This window comes from Monodon monoceros, unplaced genomic scaffold (assembly GCF_005190385.1).
Source record: "Monodon monoceros isolate NGI ecotype Baffin Bay Population unplaced genomic scaffold, NGI_Narwhal_1 Super_Scaffold_5, whole genome shotgun sequence".
Lineage (NCBI taxonomy): Eukaryota > Metazoa > Chordata > Mammalia > Artiodactyla > Monodontidae > Monodon > Monodon monoceros.
In genome coordinates this window covers 108,461,505-108,487,891 of record NW_021703782.1, presented here as the reverse complement: position 1 = coordinate 108,487,891, position 26,387 = coordinate 108,461,505, and the positions used below count along the sequence as shown (strand labels likewise).

At 46.6% G+C, this 26,387-nt stretch overlaps 1 protein-coding gene across 3 annotated transcripts in view; it reads right to left on the bottom strand.

The window, feature by feature from the left end:
- PRRT1B (proline rich transmembrane protein 1B) overlaps nucleotides 1–24,051 on the bottom strand; it is a 29,707-nt gene extending 5,656 nt beyond the window's left edge. The window contains exons 1-4 of one of the 3 annotated variants that reach the window (XM_029203201.1): nucleotides 23,885–24,051; nucleotides 21,736–21,813; nucleotides 20,597–20,702; nucleotides 86–549 (exon numbers count right to left, since the gene is read on the bottom strand). In XM_029203201.1, the coding sequence (XP_029059034.1) occupies nucleotides 86–549; nucleotides 20,597–20,702; nucleotides 21,736–21,738 (573 nt within the window). In that variant the 5' untranslated portion in view covers nucleotides 21,739–21,813; nucleotides 23,885–24,051. Of the gene's footprint in view, nucleotides 1–85; nucleotides 550–19,646; nucleotides 19,890–20,596; nucleotides 20,792–21,735; nucleotides 21,814–23,884 lie in introns of those variants that run through there. The other 2 variants (XM_029203199.1, XM_029203200.1) reach the window with 2 other exon arrangements.
- Nucleotides 24,052–26,387: the final 2,336 nt, after the last annotated feature.

The following is a 26,387-nucleotide window of genomic DNA, read 5'->3' as shown; positions in this document are numbered from 1 at the left end:
AGGGGCGAGGGGAGGAGGGAGGGGCGAGGGGAGGAGGGAGGGGCGAGTGAACAGGGAGGGAGGCGGCGCCCGCGGTCTGACTCACCACCGGGAAGGGAGCGAAGAGTGGCTGCGCAGTGGGCGCGGGGAAGAGCGGCGCGGGCGGGGGGTACAGGGCGGAGGCGGAGGGCGCGGGCGGGAAGAGCACGGGCTGCGGGAAGGGCGGCGGGTAGAGCAGGTGCGTGGCCTTGGGGTCGGGCGGCGCGTAGGGCGGGGGCTCGCCCACGAAGCCGATGTTGGGGACCCCGCCGGCCGCCGCCTTGGGCGGCTGCCGGGCGTCGCCCGCGGCCTGGGCCTGGTCAGGGGTCGTCGCGGAGGCCTCGGCCGGGGGGTCGCCGGGGGTGCCCTCCGGCGCCGGGGCGCTGCCTCCGTCCGCGGCCGCTTCCTCGTTGGGCCCTCCGTCCTCCTCCAGGAGCTGCGGGCGGCGAGGGAGCTGCGGGAGCTCGGGGCGCGCGGGGCGCGCAGCGCTCCCGGCGTCCTCGGGGCTGCCGCCCCCTTTCGCGTCCGCTCCTGGGAAGAAATGGCAGGGGTGGTGAGCCCCCAAGAGGCTGCCGGGCCAGGTGGGAGTCCTCCCCCCAAACCCCAGAACACAGCGCCTCCAAGGAGAAAGTCACAGTGACCGTGCCGATCCTGACCCCTGGTGAACCCCGCACTCAGGCTTCTCCAAGCTGGGCCCTTGAATTTTTACCCAAAGTGCAACAATAGGACAAGAAAACTAAGGCTCAGAGAGGTGAGGTGCCTTCCTGGTGATCACACAGCCAGTACGTATGGCCGGCTGGGATGGAAGGCAGGCCTTGCCCACACCTGCCAGCCCCTCGTCCAGACTGCCCCTGCTGGGAGGTGGCCCTGTCCCCACAGTCCTGCTGCCGCAGCCGATTGAACCCAGAAGAAGCTTCAGCCCAGGGCAGCCCCCTCATAGGCTGTGCTGAGACACCGTCCAATGGGGGCTGGTCTGAGGAGATTAGCTGAGCCAATCAGGTTCTCGGCTCTGGAGTGGTCGGACCCCAGCCAAGCCAAGTGACTTCAAAGAGGCAGGAGGTCACTAAGGGCCAAGTGCCTTCTGAGGCAGAGAAGGAACAGAAACAGGAATGGGGTGGGGGAGGGGCAGGGAGAGGCCAGGAGCAGTGGGCGGAGAGCAGCCCACCCAGCAGCTTGGAGGGCGCTCAGAGGCCCTCAGCTGCCCAGCTGCCTTCCCTCCCTGGTCCTGGCCTCCAGCATCCGTACCATAAACTCTGAAGGCACCCCAGCTGGTCCCAGCAACTCCTGAAGGTCCCCCTGCACCTCCTAAGAGCAGTTCTGACCAGCTGAGCACCTCTAGGCCTCAGGTAGGTCCTGGAGGAACAGCCTGGAAGGGTCCTGGGGCAGACCGCCTGGACCTGGGTGGGCATTCAAGGACCCACAGCAGGGACAGACAGCCCAGGGCGTGGCTTTTGAGGTTCATTTCCTAAGTGTCTTGAAGGGTTATAGAAGGCAGAGAATTAAGTAAATCAGACATGAAAGTGACAGTGCTGGTGAGGGTGGAGAAGCCTTGCTGAAATCCCCCTCCCATCCTTCCCCCCACCTCCACCTCCCATACAGCTGGTGGGCGGAGTCAGAGGCTAGGGATCCTTAGGGGAGGGATCCCCAATGGCAGGGAGTACTGAGCCCCTGAGAGCTCCCCACCCTCTTCCTGCAGCAGGCAGGGTCTCACTCAGGGCATCTCCTACACACCCATCTGGTGTTCGTGCCTCCACACCTCTACCCATGCTGTTCCCTCTATTTCTCTACCCCTTGAATCCGGACTTGGCCATGTGACTTGCTTTGGCCAATGGATCATTAACAAACATCTTGCACACAGAGGCTTTAAAAACCTACATCTCGGGCAGAAGACCTAAATAGACATTTCTCCAAAGAAGATATACAGACTGCCAACAAACACATGAAAGGATGCTCAACATCATTAATCATTAGAGAAATGCAAATCAAAACTACAATGAGATATCATCTCACACCGGTCAGAATGGCCATCATCAAAAAATCTAGAAACAATAAATGCTGGAGGGTGTGGAGAAAAGGGAACACTCTTGCACTGCTGGTGGGAACGTGAATTGGTTCAGCCACTATGGAGAACAGTATGGAGGTTCCTTTAAAAAACTACAAATAGAATTACCATATGACCCAGCAATCCCACTACTGGGCATATACCCTGAGAAAACCATAATTCAAGAAGAGTCATGCACCAAAATGTTCATTGCAGCTCTATTTACAATAGCCCGGAGATGGAAACAACCTAAGTGCCCATCATCGGATGAATGGATAAAGAAGATGTGGCACATATATACAATGGAATATTACTCGGCCATAAAAAGAAACGAAATTGAGCTATTTGTAATGAGGTGGATAGACCTAGAGTCTGTCATACAGAGTGAAGTAAGTCAGAAAGAGAAAGACAAATACCGTATGCTAACACATATATATGGAATTTAAGGGAAAAAAATGTCATGAAGAACCTAGGGGTAAGACAGGAATAAAGACACAGACCTACTGGAGAACGGACTTGAGGATATGGGGAGGGGGAAGGGTGAGCTGTGACAGGGCGAGAGAGAGGCATGGACATATATACACTAACAAACGTAAGGTAGATAGCTAGTGGGAAGCAGCCGCATAGCACAGGGAGATCAGCTCAGTGCTTTGTGACCGCCTGGAGGGGTGGGATAGGGAGGGTGGGAGGGAGGGAGATGCAAGAGGGAAGAGATATGGGAACATATGTATATGTATAACTGATTCACTTTGTTATAAAGCAGAAACTAACACACCATTGTAAAGCAATCATACTCCAATAAAGATGTTAAAAAAAATTAAAAAATAAAAACCTACATCTCTCCACATTACCGGGGCTGGTGAGGGATGAGGAGTTTGTGTTTAATGGGGACAGAGTTTCAGTTTGCAATAATGAAAACATTCTGGAGGTGGACGGTGGTGATGGTTGCACAACAGCATTAATGTACTTAATGCCTCTGAACTGTACACTTATAAATGGTTAAAATGGTAATTCTTACATATATTTTACCAGCTTTTTAAAGCCTCTCTCTCCTGCTGATCACTACTAAAAACGCTAGACAAAATACAGAAGAAACTACCCAAAGACCCTGAAAAGTGAACAAAAGCAAGCAGATCGTGGAGTGCAGTCAGAACGCAGAAGTGACCATAAAGGGGGTGAATTTCCCATTTGTTTTCCTCTCATTTCCCTTGAAGCTCAAAGCTCCAGTCACAGAGCCACGTGGTAGAGCACCAGAATGAGCAGCTAAAACTCCACCGGAAACTCTGTCATTCTAGCCAGAGGAACCAGGAAAGGGCCCCTGCAGAGTGGAAATAGTGGGGAAATCCTAGAGAGGAAGTAGCTTCATAGGGGTATCCCCTAGTTTTGTATGTGCACTGGGGTGACCAACATATATCAACTTGCCCAGGACTTCCCCGGGTTTACTACTGAAAATCTCGCATCCAGGCAAACCCCTTAGTCCCAGGCAAACTGGAATGGTTAGTCATCTTAGAATGGATCCACAAAAGTCTTAGACTCACCCCCAAGCTGCATGTGTAGGGGACAGACCTAGACCAGCATAAGAAAGACTAAAATCTGGACTGCTAGGGCTTCCCTGGTGGTGCAGTCGTTGAGAATCTGCCTGCCAATGCAGGGGACACAGGTTCGAGCCCTGGTCTGGTCTGGGAAGATCCCACATGCCACGGAGCAACTAGCCCTGTGAGCCACAATTACTGAGCCTGCGCATCTGGAGCCTGTGCCCCGCAACAAGAGAGGCTGCGATAGTGAGAGGCCTGCGCACCACGATGAGGAGTGGCCCCCACTTGCCGCAACTAGAGAAAGCCCTTGCACAGAAACGAAGAGCCATAAATAAATAAATAAATAAATAAATAAATAATTTTTTTAAAGGCAAAATTCCTTTTTTTAAAAAAAAAAATGGACCACTAAAAAAGCCAGAAAACGATGAACAAAATGGCAATAAGTGCATACCTATCAATTACTTTAAAGGTAAATGGACTAAATTCTCCAAAAGACAGAGTGGCTGAATGGATAAAAAGACAAGATCCATCTATTTGCCGTCTACGGGAGATTCACTTCATATGTAAGCACACACACAGACTGAAAATGAAGGAACAGAAAAACATATTCAATGCAAAAGGAAGCCAAAAAGCCTGGGGTAGCTCTACTTATATAACAAAAAGAGACTATAAAACAAAGACTGTAATAAGAGACAAAGAAGAGCATTACAAAATGATAAAGGGGTCAAATCCAACAAGAAGATATAACATTAATAAATATTTATGCAACCAACATAGGAGCACCTAAACATAAAAGCAAATAATAACAGACCTAAAGAAAGAAATCGACAGCAATACAATAATAGTGGACTTTAATACCCACCTTACATCAATGGAAAAATCATCCAAACAAAAAAGAAAAAATCAATAAGGAAACAGCAACCTTAAAGGACATGTTAGACCAGATAAACTCAACAGATATATACAGAATATTCGATTCAAAAGAAACAACACACATTCTCATCAAGTGCACATGGAACATTCTCCAGGATAAATAATGGTAGGCCACAAAGTAAGCTTTATAAATTTAAGAAGATTGAAATCATATCAAGCATCTTTGCCAACCACAATTGTATGAAACCAGAAATCAATTACAAAAAGAAAACTGGAAAATTCACAAATACGGAGATTAAACAACATGCTACTGAACAACCAATGCGTCAAAGAAGAAATCAAAAGGGAAATTTTAAAAAATACCTTCAGGGACTTCCCTGGTGGTGCAGTGGTTAGGAGTCCATCTGCCAATGTAGGGGACATGGGTTCAATCCCTGGTCTGGGAGGATCCCACATGCCACAGAGCAGCTGGGCCCGTGCGCCACAACTACTGAGCCCACACGCCACAACTGCTGAAGCCTGTGTGCTTAGAGCCCATGCTCTGCAACAAGAGAAGCCACAAGAGAGAGCCCGGGCACAGCAACGAAGAGTAGCCCCCACTCACTGCAACTAGAGAAGGTCTGCGCACAGCAACAAAGACCCAGTGCAGCCAATAAATAAATAAATAAATAAATACTTCCAGACAAATGAAAATGGATAGAACATACCAAAACCTATGCAATGCATCAAAAGCAGTTCTAGGAGGAAAGTTTATAACAATAAATGCCTATACAACATCAGAAATCTCAAAAAAACACTCTATACCTCAAGGAACTAGAAAAAATGAAGCCCAAAGCTAGCAGAAGTTAGGAAATAACAAAGATCAGAGTGGAGATAAATAAAATAGAGATTAAAAAGACAATAGAAAATATTAAAGAAACTAAGAGCTGGTTCTTTGAAAAGATAAAATGGACAAATCTTTAGTAGACTAAGAAAAAAAGAGAAGATTCAAATAAATAACATAAAAAATGAAAGAGGACACAATACCACAGAAATACAAAGGCTCATAAGAGACTACTATGAAAAATTACATGCCAACAAATTTGCCAACCTAGAAAACATAAATTCCTAGACACATACAATCTGCCAACACTGAATCATAAGAAAGAATATCTGAACAGACTGATTACTAGGAGACTGAATCAGTAATCAAAAACCTCCCAGCAAACAGAAATCCAGGACCAGATGGCTACCAAACATTCAAAGAATTAATACCAATCCTCAAACTCTACCAAAAATGTAGAAGAGGCAGAAACACTTCCAAACACATTTTATGAAGCCAGCATTACCTTGATATCAAAACCAGAAAAGGATGCCACAAGAAAATTACAGACCAATATCCCTGATAAACAAAGACATAAAAATCCTCAACAAAAAATATTAGCAAACAAAATTCAACAATACATTAAAAGAGTCATACATCATCATCAAATAGAATTTATTACAGAGATGCAAGGATGATTCAACAACTGCAAAAAAATCAATGTGGTATACCACATAAACAAAATGAAGAACAAACATCATATGATCATCTCAATAGATGTGGATGAAGCATTTGACAATTCAATATCTATATATGATAAAAACACTCAACAAAGTGGGTATAGCGGAAATGTACCTCAACATAATAATAAAGGTCACGTACGATAAGCTCACAGCCAATATCATATTAATGGTAAAAAGAAAACAAAAACTGAAAAGCTTTTGCTTTAAGATCAGGAACAAGACAAGGGTGCTCACTCTCACCACTTTTATTCAACAGAGTATTGGAAGTCCTAGCCACAGCAATCAGACAAGAAAAAGAAATAGAAGGAATCCAAATTGGAAAAGAGGAAGTAAAACTGTCACTATTTTAGATGACATGATATTATATATAGAAAACCCAAAAAGCCTTTAGAATTAATAAATGAATTCAGTAAAGTTGCAGAATATGAATTCAATATACAAAACTCTGTTGCATTTCTATACACTAATAGCAAACTACAAGAGAAATTAAGAAAATAATCCCGTTATCAAATAGAATAAAATACTTATCAAATAGAATACTTAGGAATAAATTTAACCAAGCAGATGAAAGATCTGTACACTGAAAACAATAAGCCCTCAGTGAAAGAAATTGAAGAAGACAAATAAAAGATAGTCTGTGCTCATGGATTGGAAGAATTAATGTTGTTAAAATACCCATACTACCCAAAGCAATCTACAGGTTCAGTGCAACTCCTATCAAAATTCCAACAGCATTTCTCACAGAAATAGGAGAAACAATCCTAAAATTTGTATGGAACCACAAAAGACCTCAAATAGCCGAAGCAATCTTGAGAAAGAAGAACAAAGCTGGAGGCGTCATGCTCCCCAATTTCAAACTATATTACAAAGTTACACTAATCAAAACAGTGTGGTATTGGCATAAAAACAGATACACAGATGAATGTCAAAGAAGAAAAAGCTCAGAAGTAAACCAACATATATATCATGAATTAATTTATGACAAAGGAGCCAAGAATACACAATGGGGAAAGGACAGTCTCTTCAATAAATGGTGTTGGGAAAATTGGACAGCCACATGCAAAAGAATGAAACTGGACCACTATCTTACACCATATCCCCAAATTAACTCAAAATGGTTTAAAAACTTGAGTGTAAGACCTGAAACCATAAAACTCCCAAAAGAAAACATAGGCAGTAAGCTTCTTGACATCAGTCTTGACAATGATTTTTTTAGATTTGAAGCCAAAAGCAAAGGCAACAAAAGCAAAAACACCCAAGTTGGGATTACATCAAACTAAAAAGTTTCTGCACAGCAAAGGAAACCATCAACAAAATGAATTGGCAACCTACTGAATGGGAGAAAATATTTGCAAATCATATATTTGATAACAGGTTGATATCCAAAGTATATAAAAAACTCATAAAACTCAATAGCAAAAAATAAACCCACAATTAAAAATTGGGCAGAGGGGTCTTCCCTGGTGGTCCAGTGGTTAAGACTCCACGCTCCCAATGCAGGGAGCCCAGGTTCGATCCGTGGTCAGGGAACTAGATCCCACAAGCATGCTGCAACTAAGAGCCTGCATGCTGCAACTAAGATCCCGTGTGCCACGACTAAGACCTGGCACAGCCAAATAAATAAATAAATTTTTTAAAAAAACTGGACAGAGGATCTGAGCAGACATTTTTCCAAAGACATAAGGGGGGCCAACAGGTACATGAAGAGATGCTTAATCAGGGAAATGCAAATCAAAACCACAATATCACCCCACACCTGTTAGAATGGCTATCATCAAAAAGAAATAACAAGTGTTGGTGAGGAGGTGGAAAAAATGGAACCCTTGTGCACTGCTGGTGGGAACATAAACTGGCGCCACCACTATGGAAAACAGTATGGAGATTCCTGAAAAAATTAAAAATAGAACTACTATATGACCCAGCAATTCCACTTCTGGGTATTTATCTGAAGGAAACGAAAACACTAACTCAAAAAGCTATATGCACTCACACGTTCATTGCAGCATTATTTTCAATAGCTAAGACGTGGAAACAACCTAAGTGTCCACCGATGGATGAACAGATAAAGAAAATGGTATATATCTAGACACACACACAAAAGAATATTATTCAGCAGAATGAAATCTTGCTATTTGCAACAACAGGGATGGACCTTGAGAGCATTACGCTAAGTGAAATAGGTCAGACAGAGAAAGACAAACACTGCATGATCTCACTTACATGTGAAATCTGAAAACAAAATTAAAAAATAAAAAACCTGAGTTCATGGATATAGAGAACAGATTGGTGGTTGCCTGAAGTGGGGATGGAGGTGGGCAAAATGAGTGAAGGGCGTCAAAAGGTACAAACTCAGTTATAAAATAAATAAGTCCTGGGGATGTAGTGTACAGCATGGTGACTATAGTTAATAATACTGTATTGTTGGGACTTCGCTGGTGACGTGGTGGATAAGAATTTGCCTGCCAATGCAGGGGACACAGGTTCGATCCCTAGTCCAGGAAGATCCCACATGCCGTGGAGCAACTAAGCCCATGCACCACCACTACTGAGCCTACACTCTAGAGCCCGTGAGCCACAACTACTGAGCCTGTGTGCCACAACTACTGAAGCCCACACACCTAGAGCCCGTGCTCCACAACAAAGAGAGGCCACAGCAATGTCTCAGCCCGCACACTGCAACGAAGAGTAGCCCCCGCTCGCCACAACTAGAGAAAGCCTGCACGCAGCAAAAAAGACCCAACACAGCCAAAAAACAAAACAAAAAACCTTAAAAAAAAATACTGTATTGCATATTTGAAAGTAGCTAGAAGAGTGGTTCTTGAAAGTTCTCATCACAAGAAAACAATTTTTCTAACTATTATGGTGATAGATGTTAACTGGACTTATTGTGGTGATCATTACACAATATATACAAATATCAAATCATTACATTGTACACCTGATATTAATGTAATGTTATGGCAATTGTACCTCAATACAAAAACAGAAAACTGGACCAAGATTGGAAATGCTACTCATACAAGGTGAAACAACTAGTGATCTGAAACTACCAAGGTTGATTGCCTACTAAAACAAAACATATCAAGACTTTCCAGGGAATTATAACAGGACTGAGAACCTACACAACATAATATTCGCAATGTACAGCACACAATCCCAAAATCATTCACCATACAAAGAACTAGGAAAATGTGACCAGTCCTCAAGGGAAAAGACAATCAACATATGTCCACCTGGAGATGACCTAGACGTTGGAATTATCAGAAAAAACGGCTGTTATAACTAGGCTCCATGAGGAAAGATAAACACACTTGAGAAAAGCTCTCAATAAAGAATTAGAAAGTTTGATGGGAAACAAAAGGAACCAACTGGAAATTTTCAGCTAAAACACATAGTATCTGAATTTTTTTTTAACATCTTTATTGGGGTATAATTGCTTTACACTGAATTTTTTTTTTTAATTCACTGATTGGTCTCAATATCAAAATGGAGGTGACAGGGGAAAAAAGTCAGTGAACTTGAAGAAGCACCAATCCAACAAACAGATTAAAGTGAAGAAAAAAAAAAAAAAAGCATAGTGCCTCAGGGACCTGTGTGGTAACACAAGAAGGTCTTCACTCCATGTACCAGTCAAGTCCCAGGACAGATTTTAGGAAAAATATATTTGAAGTAATAACGGCTGCTAACTTCCTAAATGTGGTGAAAGACAAATTCATAAAACTCAGAAAATCCAAAACAGGCACTCTGTGGGAGCAAACCACCCAGATACATCACCATAAAACTTCCCAAAACCAAGGATAACAACAAAGCCTTGAAAACAGGCAGAGAAAAATGACACGTTATATACAGGGGAACAACAATTTGAATTTCCATAGATAGTCAAGAGACGACCCGAGGTCAGAAGACAGTGGATCCACCCAGAAATCGATATCTAAAGGAAATGTCCTTCAAGGACTTCCCCGGTAGTCCAGTGGTTAAGACTCTGTGCTTCCAGAGCAGGGGAGGGCGGGTTTGACCCCTGGTTGGGGAATTAAGGTACCACATGCCACGAGGCCCCAAAAAATAAAAATAAAATAAAACATAAAGGAAATGTCCTTCAGGAATAAAGGCATGTATTCATTTTCTATTGCTGTCTAACAAATTATCATAAATATAGTAGCTTACAACACCCATCCACCTCACATCCATATAATGACTACAATCAAACAATAAATAAAACCGGGCTTCCCTGATGGCGCAGTGGTTGAGAGTCCGCCTGCCGATGCAGGGGACACGGGTTTGTGCCCCGGTCCGGGAGGATCCCACATGCCGCGGAGCGGCTGGGCCCGTGAGCCATGGCCGCTGAGCCTGTGCGTCCAGAGCCTGTGCTCTGCAGCAGGAGAGGCCACAACGGTGAGAGGCCCGTGTACAGCAACAATAAATAAATAAATAAATAGACAGATAGATAGATAAATAAATAAATAAAACCCAGAGGCTAGGATGTGGAGAAATCAGAGCCCTTGTGCACTGTTAGTGGGAATGTAAAATGGTGCAGTCATATGGCAATTCCACAAAAAACTAAAAATAGAATATTTCCAGGGAATTCTCTGGCAGTCCAGTGGTTAGGACTCGGCCCTTTCACTGCTGTGGCCTGAGTTCAATCCCTGGTCGGGAAACTAAGATCCCACAAGCCTCATGGTGCGGCTAAATAAAAAAATTAATGCTTTAAATAAATAAATAAATAAAATAGAATTTCCACATTAACCAATAATTCCACTTCTGGGTATATACCCAGAAGAACTGAAAGCAGGAGCTTTAAGAGATATTTATACACCCATGTTCATAGCAGCACCATTCACAAAAACTAAAAGGTGGAAGCAACCCAAGTGTCTACCAACAGATGAATGGATAAGCAAAGTGTGGTCTGTCCATACAATGGAATATTATTCAGCCTTTAAAAGGAAGGAAATTATGACAACAAGGAGGAAACTTAAGGACGTTACTCTAAGTGAAATAAGCCAGGGACAAAAAAGCAAATATTGTATGATTCCACTGTCTGAGGTCCTTAGAGGTGTCAAGCTCAGAGACAGACAGGGGAATGGTGGTTACCAGGAACTGGGATAGCGGGGGGCGGGGGGGGGGGGAATGGAGACATTATTTAATGGGTAGAGAGTTTCAGCGTGGAAAGATGAAAGAAATTATGGAGATGGATGGTGGTGATGGTTACACAACAGTGTAAATGCATTTAGTACCACTGAACTGTACACTTGAAAATTGTTGAGATGATAAATTTTACGTTATGTGTATTTTACAACAATTTTCTTAATGGGGAAAAATTACCAAAATGCTCACGTGCTAACTCACAGTTCTGTAGGTCAGAAGTCCAGGCTGACTCAGCTCAGGGTCTTACCAGGCCGACATCAAGGTATCAGTTGGAGTGGGCTCTTACCTGGAGCTCTAAGGAAGAATCTATATGCAAGCTCATTCAGGTTGTTGGCAAATTCCAGTTCTGTGGGTCTGAGGTTCTCTGCTCCCAGAGGCTGCCCACCATCCTTCCCATGTGACTATTTCGATCATTAAAGCCAGGGATGCACATCAGATCCCTCTCATGCTTCAAAATTCCCTGTCTTCCCTTCTGCTACCAGGTAGAGAGATATTTCTGCTCTTAAAGGGCTCGCCTGATTAGGTCAGGCCCACCCAGAAAAAAACTCTCTGTATTTTAAGATCAACTGACTTGAGACTTTAATTCCATCTGTAAAATCCCTTCACAGCAGTACCTATACTAGTGTTTGATTGAATAACTAGGGAAGGGAAACCTGGGTGTCATCTTTAGAGCTCTGCCTACCACAGGTAAAATAAAGTCATTCTCGGATGAAAGAAAACTAAGAGAATTCCTTGCCAGAGAACTTCTGTTAACAGAAAGGCTAAAAGAAGTTCTTTGGGCTGAAAAGAAATAATACCAGAGGTAAACTTGAAACTTCAGAAATAAAGGAAGAACCACAGATGTATAATTATTGGGGTGAATATAAAAGATAACTTTTTCCTCTTAAATCCTCTAATATATGCCGGTGGAAGGCCAAAATTATAAGATTTTATGATGAGTTTGCAATGTGTACAGATGTATTACACGTGAAAACTATAACACTTATTAAGCTTATAAATGGATGGGCATGAGGGTAAAGAGACCTCCAAGGTTACAAGGTTCTACATTTTACTGGAAGTGATACAATACTAACTCAAACTAGACTATGAAAAGTTAGGTATGTATTTTAACCCCTAGAGCAACCACTAAAAGAATAACATGAAGATATGCAGCCATAACACCAAGAGATAAAATGGAATACTAGAAAATATTTAAGTCATACCCAAAAAAGGTAGGGAGTGGGGCACAGCACGGGAGTGGAAGAGATGGAAACCAGAGGAACAAAACAGAGGCAAAGAGAAAACAGTAATAAAATTATATACTTAAATGCAACCATATCAATAATTACTTTAAATGTTGATGGTCTAAACTTTCCAGTTAAAATGCAGAGATTGACGTAATGAATAAAAACCAAGACTTACAAGCAACCTACAATAGATAAACTTTAAATATAAAGACACAGACAGCTGAAAGTAAATGGGTGGAAAAAGATATGCCAAATAAACAGTAAGCAAAAAAGGCTGGAGTGGCTCTTTTTATATCAGATAAAATAGGCAAAGCCCGGGCGCCGAGAGCCCGTGCTCCGCAGCAAGAGAAGGCACCGCAATGAGAAGCCCATGCACCGCAACGAGGAGTAGCCCCCACTCGCCGCAACTAGAGAAAGCCCGCGCGCGGCAACAGAGATCCAACACAGCCAAAAAAGAAAAAAAAAAAGTCAGAGTTAAAGAAGATGTGGTGTATATATATATGTATGTGTATATATATGTATGTATGTGTAATACACACACACACACACACACACAATGGAATACTACTCAACCAAAAAAGAAAAAGAGACAGAATGAAATAATGCCATTTGCTGCAACATGGATGGACCTAGAGATGATCATACTAAGTGAAGTGAGTCAGACACAGAAAGACAAACATCACGTGATATTTCTTACGTGCAGAATCTAAAATATTATACGAAGGAACTTATTTGCAAAACAGAAACAGACACACACATAGAAAACAAACTTATGGTTACCAAAGGGGAAAGGGGGGAGGGAGGGATAAATAAGGAGTTTGGGATTAGCAGATACAAACTATAATACTATATATAAAAGAGATAAACAAGATCCTACTGTACAGCACAAGAACTATATTCAATATCTTGTAATAACCTATAATTGAAAAGAATCTGAAAAAGGGTATACATATATATATATATCACTTTGCTGTACACTTGAAACTAACACAATATTGTAATTTAACTATACTTCAATTTTTTTTAACGGCTTGAAAAATGTAAAAACAGGGGATTCCCTGGCAGTCCAATGGTTAGGACTCCGTGCTTTCACTGCCAAGGGCGCGGGTTGGATCCCTCGTTGGGGAACTAAGATCCCACAAGCCGCACAGCCAAAATTTTTTTTAAAAAGTACAAATTTCCAGTTATAAGATAAAATTATAAAAATATTTCCAGTTATAAGATGGGTACTAGAGATGTAATGTACAACATGATAAATTAACACTGCTGAATGTTATGTATGAAAGTTGTTAAAAGAGTGGATCCTGGGAGTTCTCATCACAAGGAAAAAATATCTGGGGAGTTCCCTGCCAAGGACACGGATTTGATCCCTGGTTGGGAAACTAAGATCCTGCAAGCTGCACAGCGCGGCCAAAAAAAAATAAAGATTTAAAAAAATAAACAAAAAACTCTTTAAAGGATGAAAGAGTATTTTAGGTAGGAAGGATTTGGGGCTGACCACATAATTCTCGATTCCAAGCAGGTGAAAATATATGATGGTGTGAGGAATGGAGGGATTAGTGGGGAAGACTTCTTTTTCCTTAAAATTCTTCTTAAAATGGACATGTGAGAATAATGTTCTCAGTGATTGTAACTATTTGAAGATTTCCAGAAGGTGTAATTCTAACTTTTCAAATATGACATAGATTATCGAAGTTCAGTAAGAATTAGCATAAAATATTAGCATTATCATAATATAAGAGGATGAAACACAGGACAGAGTATAATAAATTCATGTAATCCTTTTGAAATAACTGTAAAGAAGTTGGGGAAAGTTTTCTGTCTAAACAGAAAGTTTTCTAACTGTTGTAAAGCACTAAATTCACTTTAAAAATATTAGCCATGGGGCTTCCCTGGTGACGCAGTGGTTAAGAATCTGCCTGCCAATGCAGGGGACACAGGTTCGAGCCCTGGTCTGGGAAGGTCCCACATGCCGCGGAGCAACTAAGCCCGTGAGCCACAACTACTGAGCCTGCGCTCCGCAACAAGAGAGGCCGCGACAGTGAGAGGCCCGCGCACCGCGTTAAAGAGTGGCCCCCGCTCGCCGCAACTGGAGAAAGCCCTTGCACAGAAACGAAGACCCAACACAGCCAAAAATAAATATAAATAAATTAATTTTTTAAAAATGGTCCACATCAAAAAAATCTTAAAAAAATATTAACCATGCATGCTTATTAAAATAAATGCTTGGCTTTTAGAAAAATAAAATAAATAAAAAGGACATTCTTTAAAAAAACAAAACAAAACTGGAGGACTTTACCTGATTTCAAGGCTTATTCTAAATCTACAATAAACGAGACAGTTCGTATTAATGAAATGATAGACACATACATCAATGTAGCACTAAAATAGTAGAGTATCAAAACAGACGCACATATCTATTTGGTCAGTTGATTTTTGCCAAATGGGGAAAGGAAAGTCTTTTTAATAACTGGTGTAAGAGCAACTGGCTATCTTTGTGGGAAAAAAGTGAATATTGACTCTTTCCTCACAACATACACAGAAATTAACTAAAATACATCATAAACCCAAATGTAACACCTAAAACTATAAAACTTCTGGAAAAAATATAGGAGAATATCTTTGTGACCTTAGACTAGATAAATAAATACTATGTATGACACCAAAAGCATGATCCATAGGAGAAAAAAATGCATATATTGGACTTCAAAATAAAAAACTTTCTTCAAAAGACATCACTAAGAAATACAAAGTCACATCACAGAGTGGGAGAAAATATAACACATACATCAGACAAAGGAGTTGTATCAACACTGTATAAAGCGATTATTAGTTCCAGTAGACAGAGGAGGAAACTGTAGCCCGAGAGGCAAAGTGACTTGCCCAAGGTCACCCAGCTAGGAAGAGGGAGAGCCAGAGTGTGAATCCAGGCTGTCTGGCTCCAGAGCCCAGGCTCTTAAGCACTCTCAATTAGAATAATGAAAACAGTAGCCCACTTTATTGAGCATTTACCATGTGCCCAGCCTCAGGCGTGGGGCCATCTCATCGAAACCTCCTGATGCTATGAAACAGGGATTACCAGCCCTGTTGTCAGGGGGAGGGGGGGAACTGAGGTTCAGGGAGGGGAGGCCCCTTGCTGGAAGCCACCTGGTCGTCAGAACTTGTCCATTGCCTGTCCTGGCGGTTCTGAGCAGCGCCTCCCTGACTACACCCATGCTGAGGTATCCAGGCTGCCCTCAGGTTCCCAGCCAGCACGCCCTTTTGTTCTTCTCTCAGAGGCCTCCCTAAAGACCTCTTAAACTCAATACTAAGTCAAATATCCCAATAAGAAAGTGGACGAAATATTTGTCTACTTCACCAAAGCAGACACTCAAATGGCCAATAAGCACATAAAAAGATGCTCCATGTCTTTAGTCATCAGAAATGCCATGAAAGTTAGAAATGCCAATTAAAACGACTTATCACTACACATCCATTAGAACAGCTAAAATTAAAAACAAAACCAACCAAGCTAACCTTAGCACGTTTGGTAAGGACGTAAACAAACGCTGCAAGTAGGAAAATAAAATAGTAAAAACCACTCTGGGAAACAGTCTGACAATTTCCTAAGAAGTTAAATATACATATACCATAAGATTCGGCTATTCCACTCCTAGGTGTTTACTCAAGGGAAATAAAAATATAGAACCACACAAATTTGTATAGAAACTCTGTTTGCAGTAGACCCAAACTGGAAACAACCTCCAAAGTCCACAACCAGATGAATGGATAAAGCAGTTGTGCTGTATCCATACTGGAATATGTCTGCAGAGGCAGCTCTATGCTCCCTGCCTCCTGACATGTAATTCTCTCCCCTTGAGTGTCCCAGACTGCATGACTTTTTTACTGCGTGACTTTTCTTTTTTTGGCCATGTTGCTCGGCTTGTGGTATCTCAGTTCCCTGACCAGGGATCAAACCTGCACCCTCGGCAGTAAGAGTCCTAACACTGGACCCCCAGGGAATTCCGTGCATGACTTCTAATGAAGGGACTATGGCAGCAGGTATGGGGTCACTTCTGAGATTAGGTGCTTTTTCTTTTAATATTTTATTTATTTATTCGTTTATTTATTTATTTTGGCTTCACCGGGTCTCAGTTGCCACATGCGGGATCTAGTTCCCCGACCAGGGATCGAACCCAGGCCCCCTGCGTTGGGAGTGTGGAGGCTTACCCACCGCACCACCAGGGAAGTCCCAAGATTGGGTTTTAAAAAGATCATGGCTTCCTGTCAATTGCTCTGTCTCTGGCAACTCCAGGAGGAAGTGAACCATGGTGGGAGGGGCCCACGTGATGCAACAGGACACTGAGGCCCTAGCCAACAGCCCAGGAGGCACCGAAACCTGCCAACAACCAGGTGAGTGCGTTTGCAGGCAGCCTTTCAGCCTCTGCTGAGTCTTGAGGTGACTGCACCCCGGCTGATGACTTGGCTACAACTTCAGGAGAAACTCAAGCCACAGGCACCCAGCCCAGCCACACCAGGCTGTGCAGTAATAAATGGGGGCTGTTTAAAACCCAAGTGTTGAGGGTACAGATCTTGCTCAACTCACGATGGGGTTACCTCCTGAGAAACCCATCAAAAGTTGAAAATATTGGGCTTTCCTCCTGGCACAGTGGTTAAGAATCCGCCTGCCAATGCAGGGGACGCCGGTTCGAGCCCTGGTCCGGGAAGATCCCACATGCTGCGGAGCAACTAAGCCCGTGCGCCACAACTACTGAGCCTGCACTCTAGAGCCCGCGAGCCACAACTAATGAAGCCCAGACGCCTAGAGCCCGTGCTCCACAACAAGAGAAGCCACCGCAATGAGAAGCCCGCACACCACAACGGAGAGTAGCCCCCGCTCGCCACAACTAGAGAAAGCCTGCACGCAGCAATGAAGACCCAACGCAGCCAAAAGGACGGACCTGGGCAGTACGGAGGCGGTGCACCGGGCCTAGCAGCATCCGGGGGGAGGAGGGGAAGGGAGCTGACAAGAGCAACAGGGCAGATCAGATCTCTCTTCTCTCCCCTCTCAGTGCCCAGGGCAGAGCTGGCCTGGTGGATATGGGATGAGGTTCTTTTTTTTTTTTTTGGCCATGCCACGCAGCATGCAGGATCTTAGTTCCCCGACCAGGGATTGAACCCGGGGCCCCAGCAGTGAAAGCACCAAGTCCTAAGCACTGGACCGCCAGGGAAGTCCCTGGGCTGAGGTTCTGGGGCATGATCAGCAGCTGGAGCTCAGGGGCCAGACTGCCCGGGCTGCTTCCTCACCCTTAAAAGGGGGACGTCACCACTTCTCGGGGTTATTGTGGGGATGAAATGAGTGTACGCATGTACAGTGCTTGGGCGCTCCGCTAACCCTAGCTACCGTCATCTGAGGTTAGGAAGCGGCTGGGAGATGAGAAACTGGAAGGGTGTTCCGGCCAGTTTGGGGAATCGGTGAGAAGTGGGGGAAACCAAAGCCAATGAGGAATGAGATCACACGTAACGTCAGCAAGGTTTGCGACTTCTGAGTTTGATCCAGAGAGCTGGGCTCTTCCAAGAGGACCTCTGTCGGGGGCTTCAGGGTTGCTGATCTATTGGAGGGTGGGTGTGGCCTAAATATCCCTGCGGGAGACACCAGGGCAGCTCCCAACCTCACCGACCCAGCCAAGGGCTGGAGTTTTCAAATAAGGCAGCAAGAACAAAAGGAACATTGTGGGGAAAATGAGACGTTGTGTTTGCTGTCTACGCTAGAGGGCCTTCCTCTAAGCCCAGGGGCCACTGGCTGACCTACTTATGAAGCTCTCAGCCAAAATCCACCACCCTTGGTACACAAAGCCCCCAAACCACCCTGTGAATATGCAGCTAGGCAGAGGCACCCAGCCGCCAGCCATTCAATCCCACACGTTTCCACTGGGCAACTCCTGTGGACTAGTGTTCTAGGCTCAGAAATACAATTCTGGACGGACCGAGAGATGATCATACTGAGTGCGGTCAGGCACACAGAGAAAGACAGATATCATGTGATCTCACTTACAGGTGGAATCTACAAAACTGATACAAATGAACTTGTTTACAAGACAGTGACAGACTCACAGACATAGAGAGCAAATTTATGGTTACCAAAGGGGAATGGGATGGGGGATAAATTAGGAGCTTGGGATTAACAGCTACAAACTACTATATATGAAATAGATAAACAACAAGGACCTACTGTAGAGCACAGGGAACTATATTCAATACCTTATAATAACCTATAATGGAAAAGAATCTGGAAAAGAATGTATACATAACTGAATCACTTTGCTGTACACCTGAAACTAACACAACACTGGAAATCAACTATACTTCAAATCAACTATACTTAAAAAAAAAAAAAAAAGAATTCTCTACACAAACCCCACAAAAATACCATGATTTCAGCAGGGTCAGGTGCCTGTGGGGCTGCTAAGTGGATGAAGCTTTGCCACTAAGATGTCCGAGGGAATAGCAGTGATAGTGCTCGGAACTGCAGCTACCATTTTTAAGCATTTATCGGGTGCCAGGCCCTGAGGAACAGACATGACATCTGCATTAACCCTGAGCCAGCTTTGCCACCCTGTGAACCCTGGCTCTGCGACCTTAGAGACAAACTCTCCACGTCTCCCTTTCCTCACCTGTAAATGAGAATAATAATAGTAACCATCATTTTAAAATAATAACAGGGACTTCCCTGGTGGCGCAGTAGTTAAGAATCCACCTGCCAACGCAGGGGACACGGGTTCGAACCCTGGTCCGGGAAGATTCCACATGCCACGGAGCAGCTAAGCCCGTGCACCACAACTACTGAGCCTGCGCTCTGGAGCCCGCGAGCCACAACTACTGAAGCCCGTGCGCCTAGAGCCCGTACTCCGCAGCAAGAGAAGCCACCGCAATAAGAAGCCTGGGCACCGCAACGAAGAGTAGCCCCCGCTCTAGCGAAAGACCGCGGGCAGCAACAAAGACCCAAGGCAGCCAAAAATAAATTAATTAAAATAAAATAATAAAAATAGTAACAGTGGACACATGCTCAGGCTCTGTTCTGAGCTTCCTTACAGTAGCTCAGGTCAGCCTCAGGTGTGTCTTATTATCCCGTTTCACAGGTGAGAGAACTGAGGCTCCCAGCAGGTAACCTGAGCCTAGGAGGCGCTCCCTTGGTTGCTGGCACGGGAGTGCCCCGGGGAGACGCCGAGCCCCTGCCCCAGTTATCATAACAAAAACCGCAGCTACGCGGGCCGCCTGGGTAAATACCTGGCCCGATGACGCGGAGATAGGGCTGCAGAATAAATAAATTTGCTGGCGGGGCTGCCCGGCCATGGCCTCGGGTTCTCGGGTTCTCGACACCCGAGCCTCGGCGGGACATTCCAGCCGGAAAGGGGGGCCGGGAGCTTAGTGGGAGGTGCTCGAGGGCCCGGGGTGCTGGCGACAGATGAGTCAGGCGGGGCCGGTCCCCATTCGCAGCAGCAACCCCTCGGGAGCCCCTTGCACAAGAAATCTAGGTGCGCCCCGCCCCAGGTTCGCGGGGGCGGTGGGTCAGGCGGACTCCGCACCGCCCGCCGCTCCGGGTCCCGCCGCCGTCACCACCACCCCCTGCCCGGCCAGCCTGGGACTCCCGAGGGCAAGGCCGGGGCCTCAGTTCACCGCCCCCCGCCCCGCCCAGGGCTGGCTGCGCCGCGGGCCGCCGGAGTTGCCGGGCTGAGCCTCCCCGCGCCCCGCACCCCGTCTGCCCAGCTACCTAGCACGCCCCCGGCCCCCGCCCCGCCTCTCTCGGTTCCCGATTCAGTCTGCGGGATCTCCTGCCGTCTCTTCCCGGCTCTCTCTCCCCCCCTGACCCTGTCTCTGCCCCCCTTGCCAGGGTGGCCCCCTTCCCCGCTCCAAGGACTGCAGCCAAGCCCGTTCACCACCTTTGTCCGGTGAACAGTCATTAGAGGAAGGACGGGGCGTGGGGGAAGGAGGGGAACGTGCCCCCCACATCGCCACTGCCAGGCATCTGCTGCCCGCCCGAGAGCTGCCCCTCCCCGGCGGAGGGAGCTGCGGCCAAGGTGCCCGAACTCCCCGCAGCGGCCTCCGGGCCCCTCAGTTCCGGGTGGGAGAGAGAGGCGTCCCAGGGCAGGCCAGCCTCGGGGCCCGGGGCGGGGTCGCCCTCGCCTTCCCCGGGGGACGGGACCCCCGGGAGCGCGCACCGGGCCCGCCACTCTTACCTGCGTCCATGGCGAGACCAGCTGGGCTGCACGCCTCCCGCGCCCGGCGCCTCCCGCCGCCGCCGCCGTCGGGCCCGGCTCCGCTTTCGCGGGCGGCTCGGGTTTCCTGGTGCCGGCAGCGCGGCCGGTTAATCATTGACCGCCTGGATTGCCCGCGGCTGTGTCAACAGGCGGCTCCACGCGCGCCCCGGCGCTGGGGCCCGAACCTGCGGGCGCCCGCCAGCCTGGCCGCCTCGGCAGGACCCGCGCCCGGCGGCCCCCCGGGGAGGAAGCCGAGTTGGAGGCGGGTGGGAGGAGGGAAGCAGCCCAGGCCCAACTGGGAAAGGGCAGGGGGAGACTGGGGCAAGCCGGAGAGCACGGCTGGATCCATCTGTGGCCAGAAAAGGCCTTGGGGATCCGAGTTGTCGAATCCTCCCTTTTATTTTGCCCAGCAAGACAAGCCAGAAATACAGATTGTCATATGAAATCTCCTGGGTTTTAAAACAATGTGTGTGAGACTTCTATTCCCTGAAACTTACCAGACTGGAGAACTCAAAGCAGGTCTCACTCCAAACACCGAGAAATGCTAGACTACGTAGGCAAGCCAGACGGCAATTTAAATTAATGGCGGAGCTCCCAAGATAGTAAGGGAGATCCCCAGGGACCAAGGAAGACAGCCTGGAGGGGATGGAGGCGGGTGCTGTCTGTGCATCGTGGTGGGTTAGTGGTCTCTTAACTGTTCTAGGCTTGTTTTACACCCAGACGTGGACAGGAGATGAAACCTTGGGTCTGTGAAGCAGGGAGGTGGGATGAAGAGCGATGAACACAAAATAAATCTGCCCATGGCTCACGGAGGAGACGAGGAAGCTGGTCTGGAGGAAACAAAGTCTCCCTGGGAATTATAACCACAGGCCTATTCCTCACATGGGTCTGGGGTTCAAGTTCAGCCCGTTGTTGTGGTCCAGAAACCCCGACTTTAAAAATTGACATTAAAAAAAAAAAAAAAAAAGTGGCTCCAGGAAAGAGCGCTGGGATTTCTCCCAAGCAAAACTACTCTGGTGGGACAACCCCCATCCAAGATGACAAGATTCCCACAGAAAAAGCACCCTATACATAAGTGCACAACCCCCAAAGGCAAAATGCACAGGCAAACAACTCACCATGAGAGAGAGTCTCCAGACAAGGAAGCAGGACTTGATTCTGGGGCAATCAGTATCCAACTGGGAAAGCAGAAACACCTGGAGTATTTAAAAGAAACGGGACATTTAACGCAGGGAGCTGGCTTTGGTGATGACGGAAGAGGCAAAAGCTAAGCCGGAGAGAGTGAAACAACCCAGAGCTTAGCCCGAGGAGGGGGAGGATGTTACACACCACGGGCAGCAGGGTGGAAGGGGGCCACCCTGGGTGGGTGCAGGCAACAAGGGGGTGCATTGTTTGAAGACAGTAATAAAACTGGCTAAAAGCTGCTCTGCTTTTAATCACCATGGGACAGTAGTTCTAAACAATGTCAGTGACAAAATACTCCTCCCTGGAAAGAATATTTTGTTGGTCTCAGTTCTAAAACCATTGCTGTGGTACTCATTTCCTGTGCTCACAGAAAGCCAGCAGTCAGGACTTCATTCTTGTGGCAGAAGACTGGAAGAATTCTCTCCTGGGATTAGGACCAGCCCCAGAGAAAAGACCAACAGACGTACAGAAATATCAGGGTTTCCTCAATGAACGTACCCAGGCAAACAAACCTCACCCACACACTCAGAACTTCTAACAATCTTTCGAGGCCCCTGCTCTAAAGTATCAACAGGGACAGGGATAATCCACCTTAGATGGGAAGAAAAAATCTCATCGAAAGAGACAGAAATAAACAAATGGGAAGAGTAACCATGAGGAAACAGAGGTGGTGCAGGTATTTTGAAGCTCTGATGTTGTATATCCCTTCCAAGAATCCATAAATTCAATCACACGAGAGAAAACCTCAGACAAACCACAGCTGGGCCGGGGGTGGGGGCTCTGCAAAGCATCTTGATGTCTTTACTTTTCACGGTTAAAATTTTCATTTGGTTCTTTTAAAATCTGCATGTTTTTCATAATGTCTTTTCTGTGGTGATGCACTCTATTCCATGTGCTTTCTCTTCAAATGGTTTTTAAAACTTTTTCTTGGAAAATAATTTCAAGCTCAGAGACAAGTTTCAAGACTGGGACAAATGAGCCAACAACGCCTTTTCCAGAGCATTTTTTGCCAGGACAGAATCCAGTCCAGGATTATGTGTTGCATTTAGTTGCCATGTTTTCAAACACTTTTATAGACCTGGTTTTAAATCCTTTTCAAATCACTGTCGTTTCTTAGATGCGACTCAGCCCATTTGCCACACCTGCTGGCTGCTGCACGGTGGGGGGTTTCTTCATGGCCTTCAGCAACATCATGATTTCATGGTCAGCAGGAGTCAACTTCTAAAGGCACCGTGTGTGTACCGCACGTGTGCCCTGGGGTATGAGGCAGGTGGCTTCTATGGTGGCTTCTAAGGAAGTCACTGGCTTGGACCATCTTTTATTTCTCCACTTGGGGTTTCTGCACCATGTAGGTGGCCCACGTGCTGTCAGGCCCAGCGTTCCACTTTCTGGGAGAGGACTCTACTCAGAGCCATTGGGGTAGCAGTTTGCTTCAGTTTCACAAAAGCACAGACCCTTTCAGGCTCGCACGGAACACAGAGGGCCAGTCCCAGAACCCCGCTGCTGTGAGTGGGGCTGTGGCTTTGACTCCCACCCCACAAGGCACAATCTGCTCCCGGCTCCTTTATGGGCACACGGCAACGAGGACCTTCTTCTCTCAAGGGCCTGAATACCGTATTTACCTTTCTTGTCTTGGAACGGGACGATGATGCACTCCTCCGTGTCTGGAGCGTGTTATCTGTGCAAACACGCTAGCTCAGCTATCTTGACTGGAGGTCCATTTGCGGCCGCAAGCCTTGGGCGAGCCATGTAATCTCTCTGCTCCTCAATTTCCCCATCAGGAAAATGGGCTTGTTAAAGTAAAACACAAACGAAGACCAGCCTTGAAAGTTGCCTGAGCAGACAAAACCAGTTTTGTAACCGAGCAGGACCCTACGGGGGTCTTCCCAAAGAAGACCCCCCCACACACACCCTAACCCCGCCATGTCCTCCACCTGAGTCTTGGCTGTAGAAAAACGTTAGCTTCCCAGGCCTTCCCCAAGTTCCAAAGAGCAAATTTAATCAGAGAAGTGAGAAAATGCAGAAAGGAAAACAGTCAAGCAAAACAAAATAATGGTTTAGCCATTAAACAAAGTCAAGGACCTTTAGTTCCTCCTCAAGGGCTACAGTTAATATTCCGAGCCGCGTCCTTCGAGCTGTTTTGCAGATACTGAAAACCTGACCAGGTGGAAGAAGTTAACTGCATGCTGCCCACAAGCACGTAGACCCCAGACCGGTTGGAACCAGAAGGCTGACGATGTTGACTCCTGATGACCTCACCACTAACCCATCAGAAGAATGTCCACCAGCTGATCACACACCCCACAGCCGCCCTCCCTCACCCTGTCTTTAAAAACCTTCCCTGAAAGCCATTGGAGAGTTTGGGCCTTTTAAGCACTAGCTCCTCTGGACTCCTTGCTTGGCACCTGCAGTAAACGCTTTATTTTCCTTCACCGCTACCCAGTGTCAGTAGATTGGCTTTGCTGTGTGCAGGCAAACAGACCCCGGTTTGGTTCGGTGACGGCTTACCTGTACACATAAAGTTTAATTTAGCTTGTTTTGCAAGAGTAACTTGACCGGGGTCATTCCTTCCTTCTGCCTCTGGAAATCATAAGCACAACTGAAACTGTTTCCCCAAACTGGTATGAGGTAACCAATTCCCTATCGTTTAAGAAAATCCTAACATTATAACCAATCATGGTGAAGAATAAACCGTCGCTGCCTCCTCACGACACACGAGCTGCTTTATAACAACGTACCCCGAGGCTTAGTCCATGTTTTGAGAGCTCTTGTTTCAAGAACTGTCTTTTGCACAATCGACTTTTACTAATGGCCACTTTGGTTATTCATGGGTTTACTCCTATTTCTGCCCTTGTGACGGATTGTGTGAGGCTTTACTGCTATTCAAGATATGTAACCAAACCTTGTTTAACTTTGCACTATCTAGCCATGGCCATATCAGACCAGAAAAGCAAACACTAGAATACAAAACCACGGTCTTCCCTGGGTGAGGGGTTACAGCTGATTTTAGTTTTATTTGTGTGTGTGTTTGTGCCTATGCATTTTCTGCAATGAGCATGGGTTACACCGTGATTGGGAAAATAGCAACAAATACTCCTAAAACGACGGGCACCTGGTCAGCTCTTTAAGTGCTGAGCGCCAGCTTGTGTTCAACAAAAGCTTAAAGACCTGAGGGGAATGAACTGACATTTTTGCAGGCGGTGGGGCTGGCTCAGGGGATTGGGGGAGGGGGGCCATGTTGGAAAGCTGTGTTTCCTGTGCTCCTGTGAACTTGACCTGGTGGGGGGATGGTACAGATGGGAGCAGAGAATCCCAGCATTCTGCCTCACCTGGTTCTGAGAAAGCCCAACCTATGAGTCTCAACCCCATTGCTCATTCAGCAACAACAGGTGCTTCCTGTGCGTGGCAGAGAGATTCGGCAGCACAAGCCAGCCACCGCCCTGCCCTCGTAGGGCTCAGCTCTAGGGACAAACATCAAGCCCATGACTGCAGAATCCGCTACATAATTGCAAGTGTGTTGCATGCTTTCCGGGGCTGCAGAGAGCACTGCCAGGGGCTCGCCTGGTCCATCTGGGGAGGGGCCGGAGCATCCTCGGGGAAGGGATGGCGGGAAGAGTCAGCCAGGCACAGGGTGGAGTGGAGGGTCTAGGAGGGTTGTCTGGGCCTGGGGCCTGGTGGGAGCGTATAGGGTTAGATGAGAGGGGTTTGGGCATTGGCTGGTGCGCATGGGAAAGATGGGCTCCCTTTGCTATCCCTAAGAAGTGGCAGGCCTTGGGGGGAAGCCCCCAGATGCCACAGCATCAAGAATACAAAAAGGAGGGCTTCCCTGGTGGCGCAGTGGTCGAGAGTCCGCCTGCCGACGCAGGGGACACGGGTTCGTGCCCCGGTCCGGGAAGATCCCACATGCTGCGGAGCGGCTGGGCCCGTGAGCCATGGCCGCTGAGCCTGCGCATCCGGAGCCTGTGCTCCGCAACGGGAGAGGCCACAACAGTGGGAGGCCCGCGTACCGCAAAAAAAAAAAAAAAAAAAAAAGAATACAAAAAATAACGGGAATTCCCTGGTGGTCCAGTGGTTAGGACTCCGCGCTTTCACTGCCGAGGGCCCGGGTTCAATCCCTGGTCGGGGAACTGAGATCCCGTAAGCCGCGTGGCACGGCCCACCCCCAGAAAAAAGTGTCAGCATTAAAAATGAAAAGAATACAGAAAATAAGAAAATATAGTTAATATAATTGGCCCCGTGAGGCACGGATGCCAAATAGACAAATACACAAATGAAGAAAACACGTAGCAGGCACCCAGCACCCGCTCTGGGCCAGGCCTTACACCAGGCCCTTTGCGTGCCTTCCGGCATGGAAGCCTCACCGCGGTATTTCCCTGCTGAGAGTTTAGCTAAGCTACTCCATGGTATTGCCGCCCTGGCATCCAGTTTGTTTGCCGAAGCGGCCTGCAGAAGCCTCACGCTGACAGTACGTCCCTTCATACACGCGCATGCCCTAGACGCAGCCTGTGGAGTCACCAGCCAACGTATGCTTCTGTGCTCAACAGTCTCCCCTGCCTGTATGCCTTATGCGCCCCTGAAATAAGAC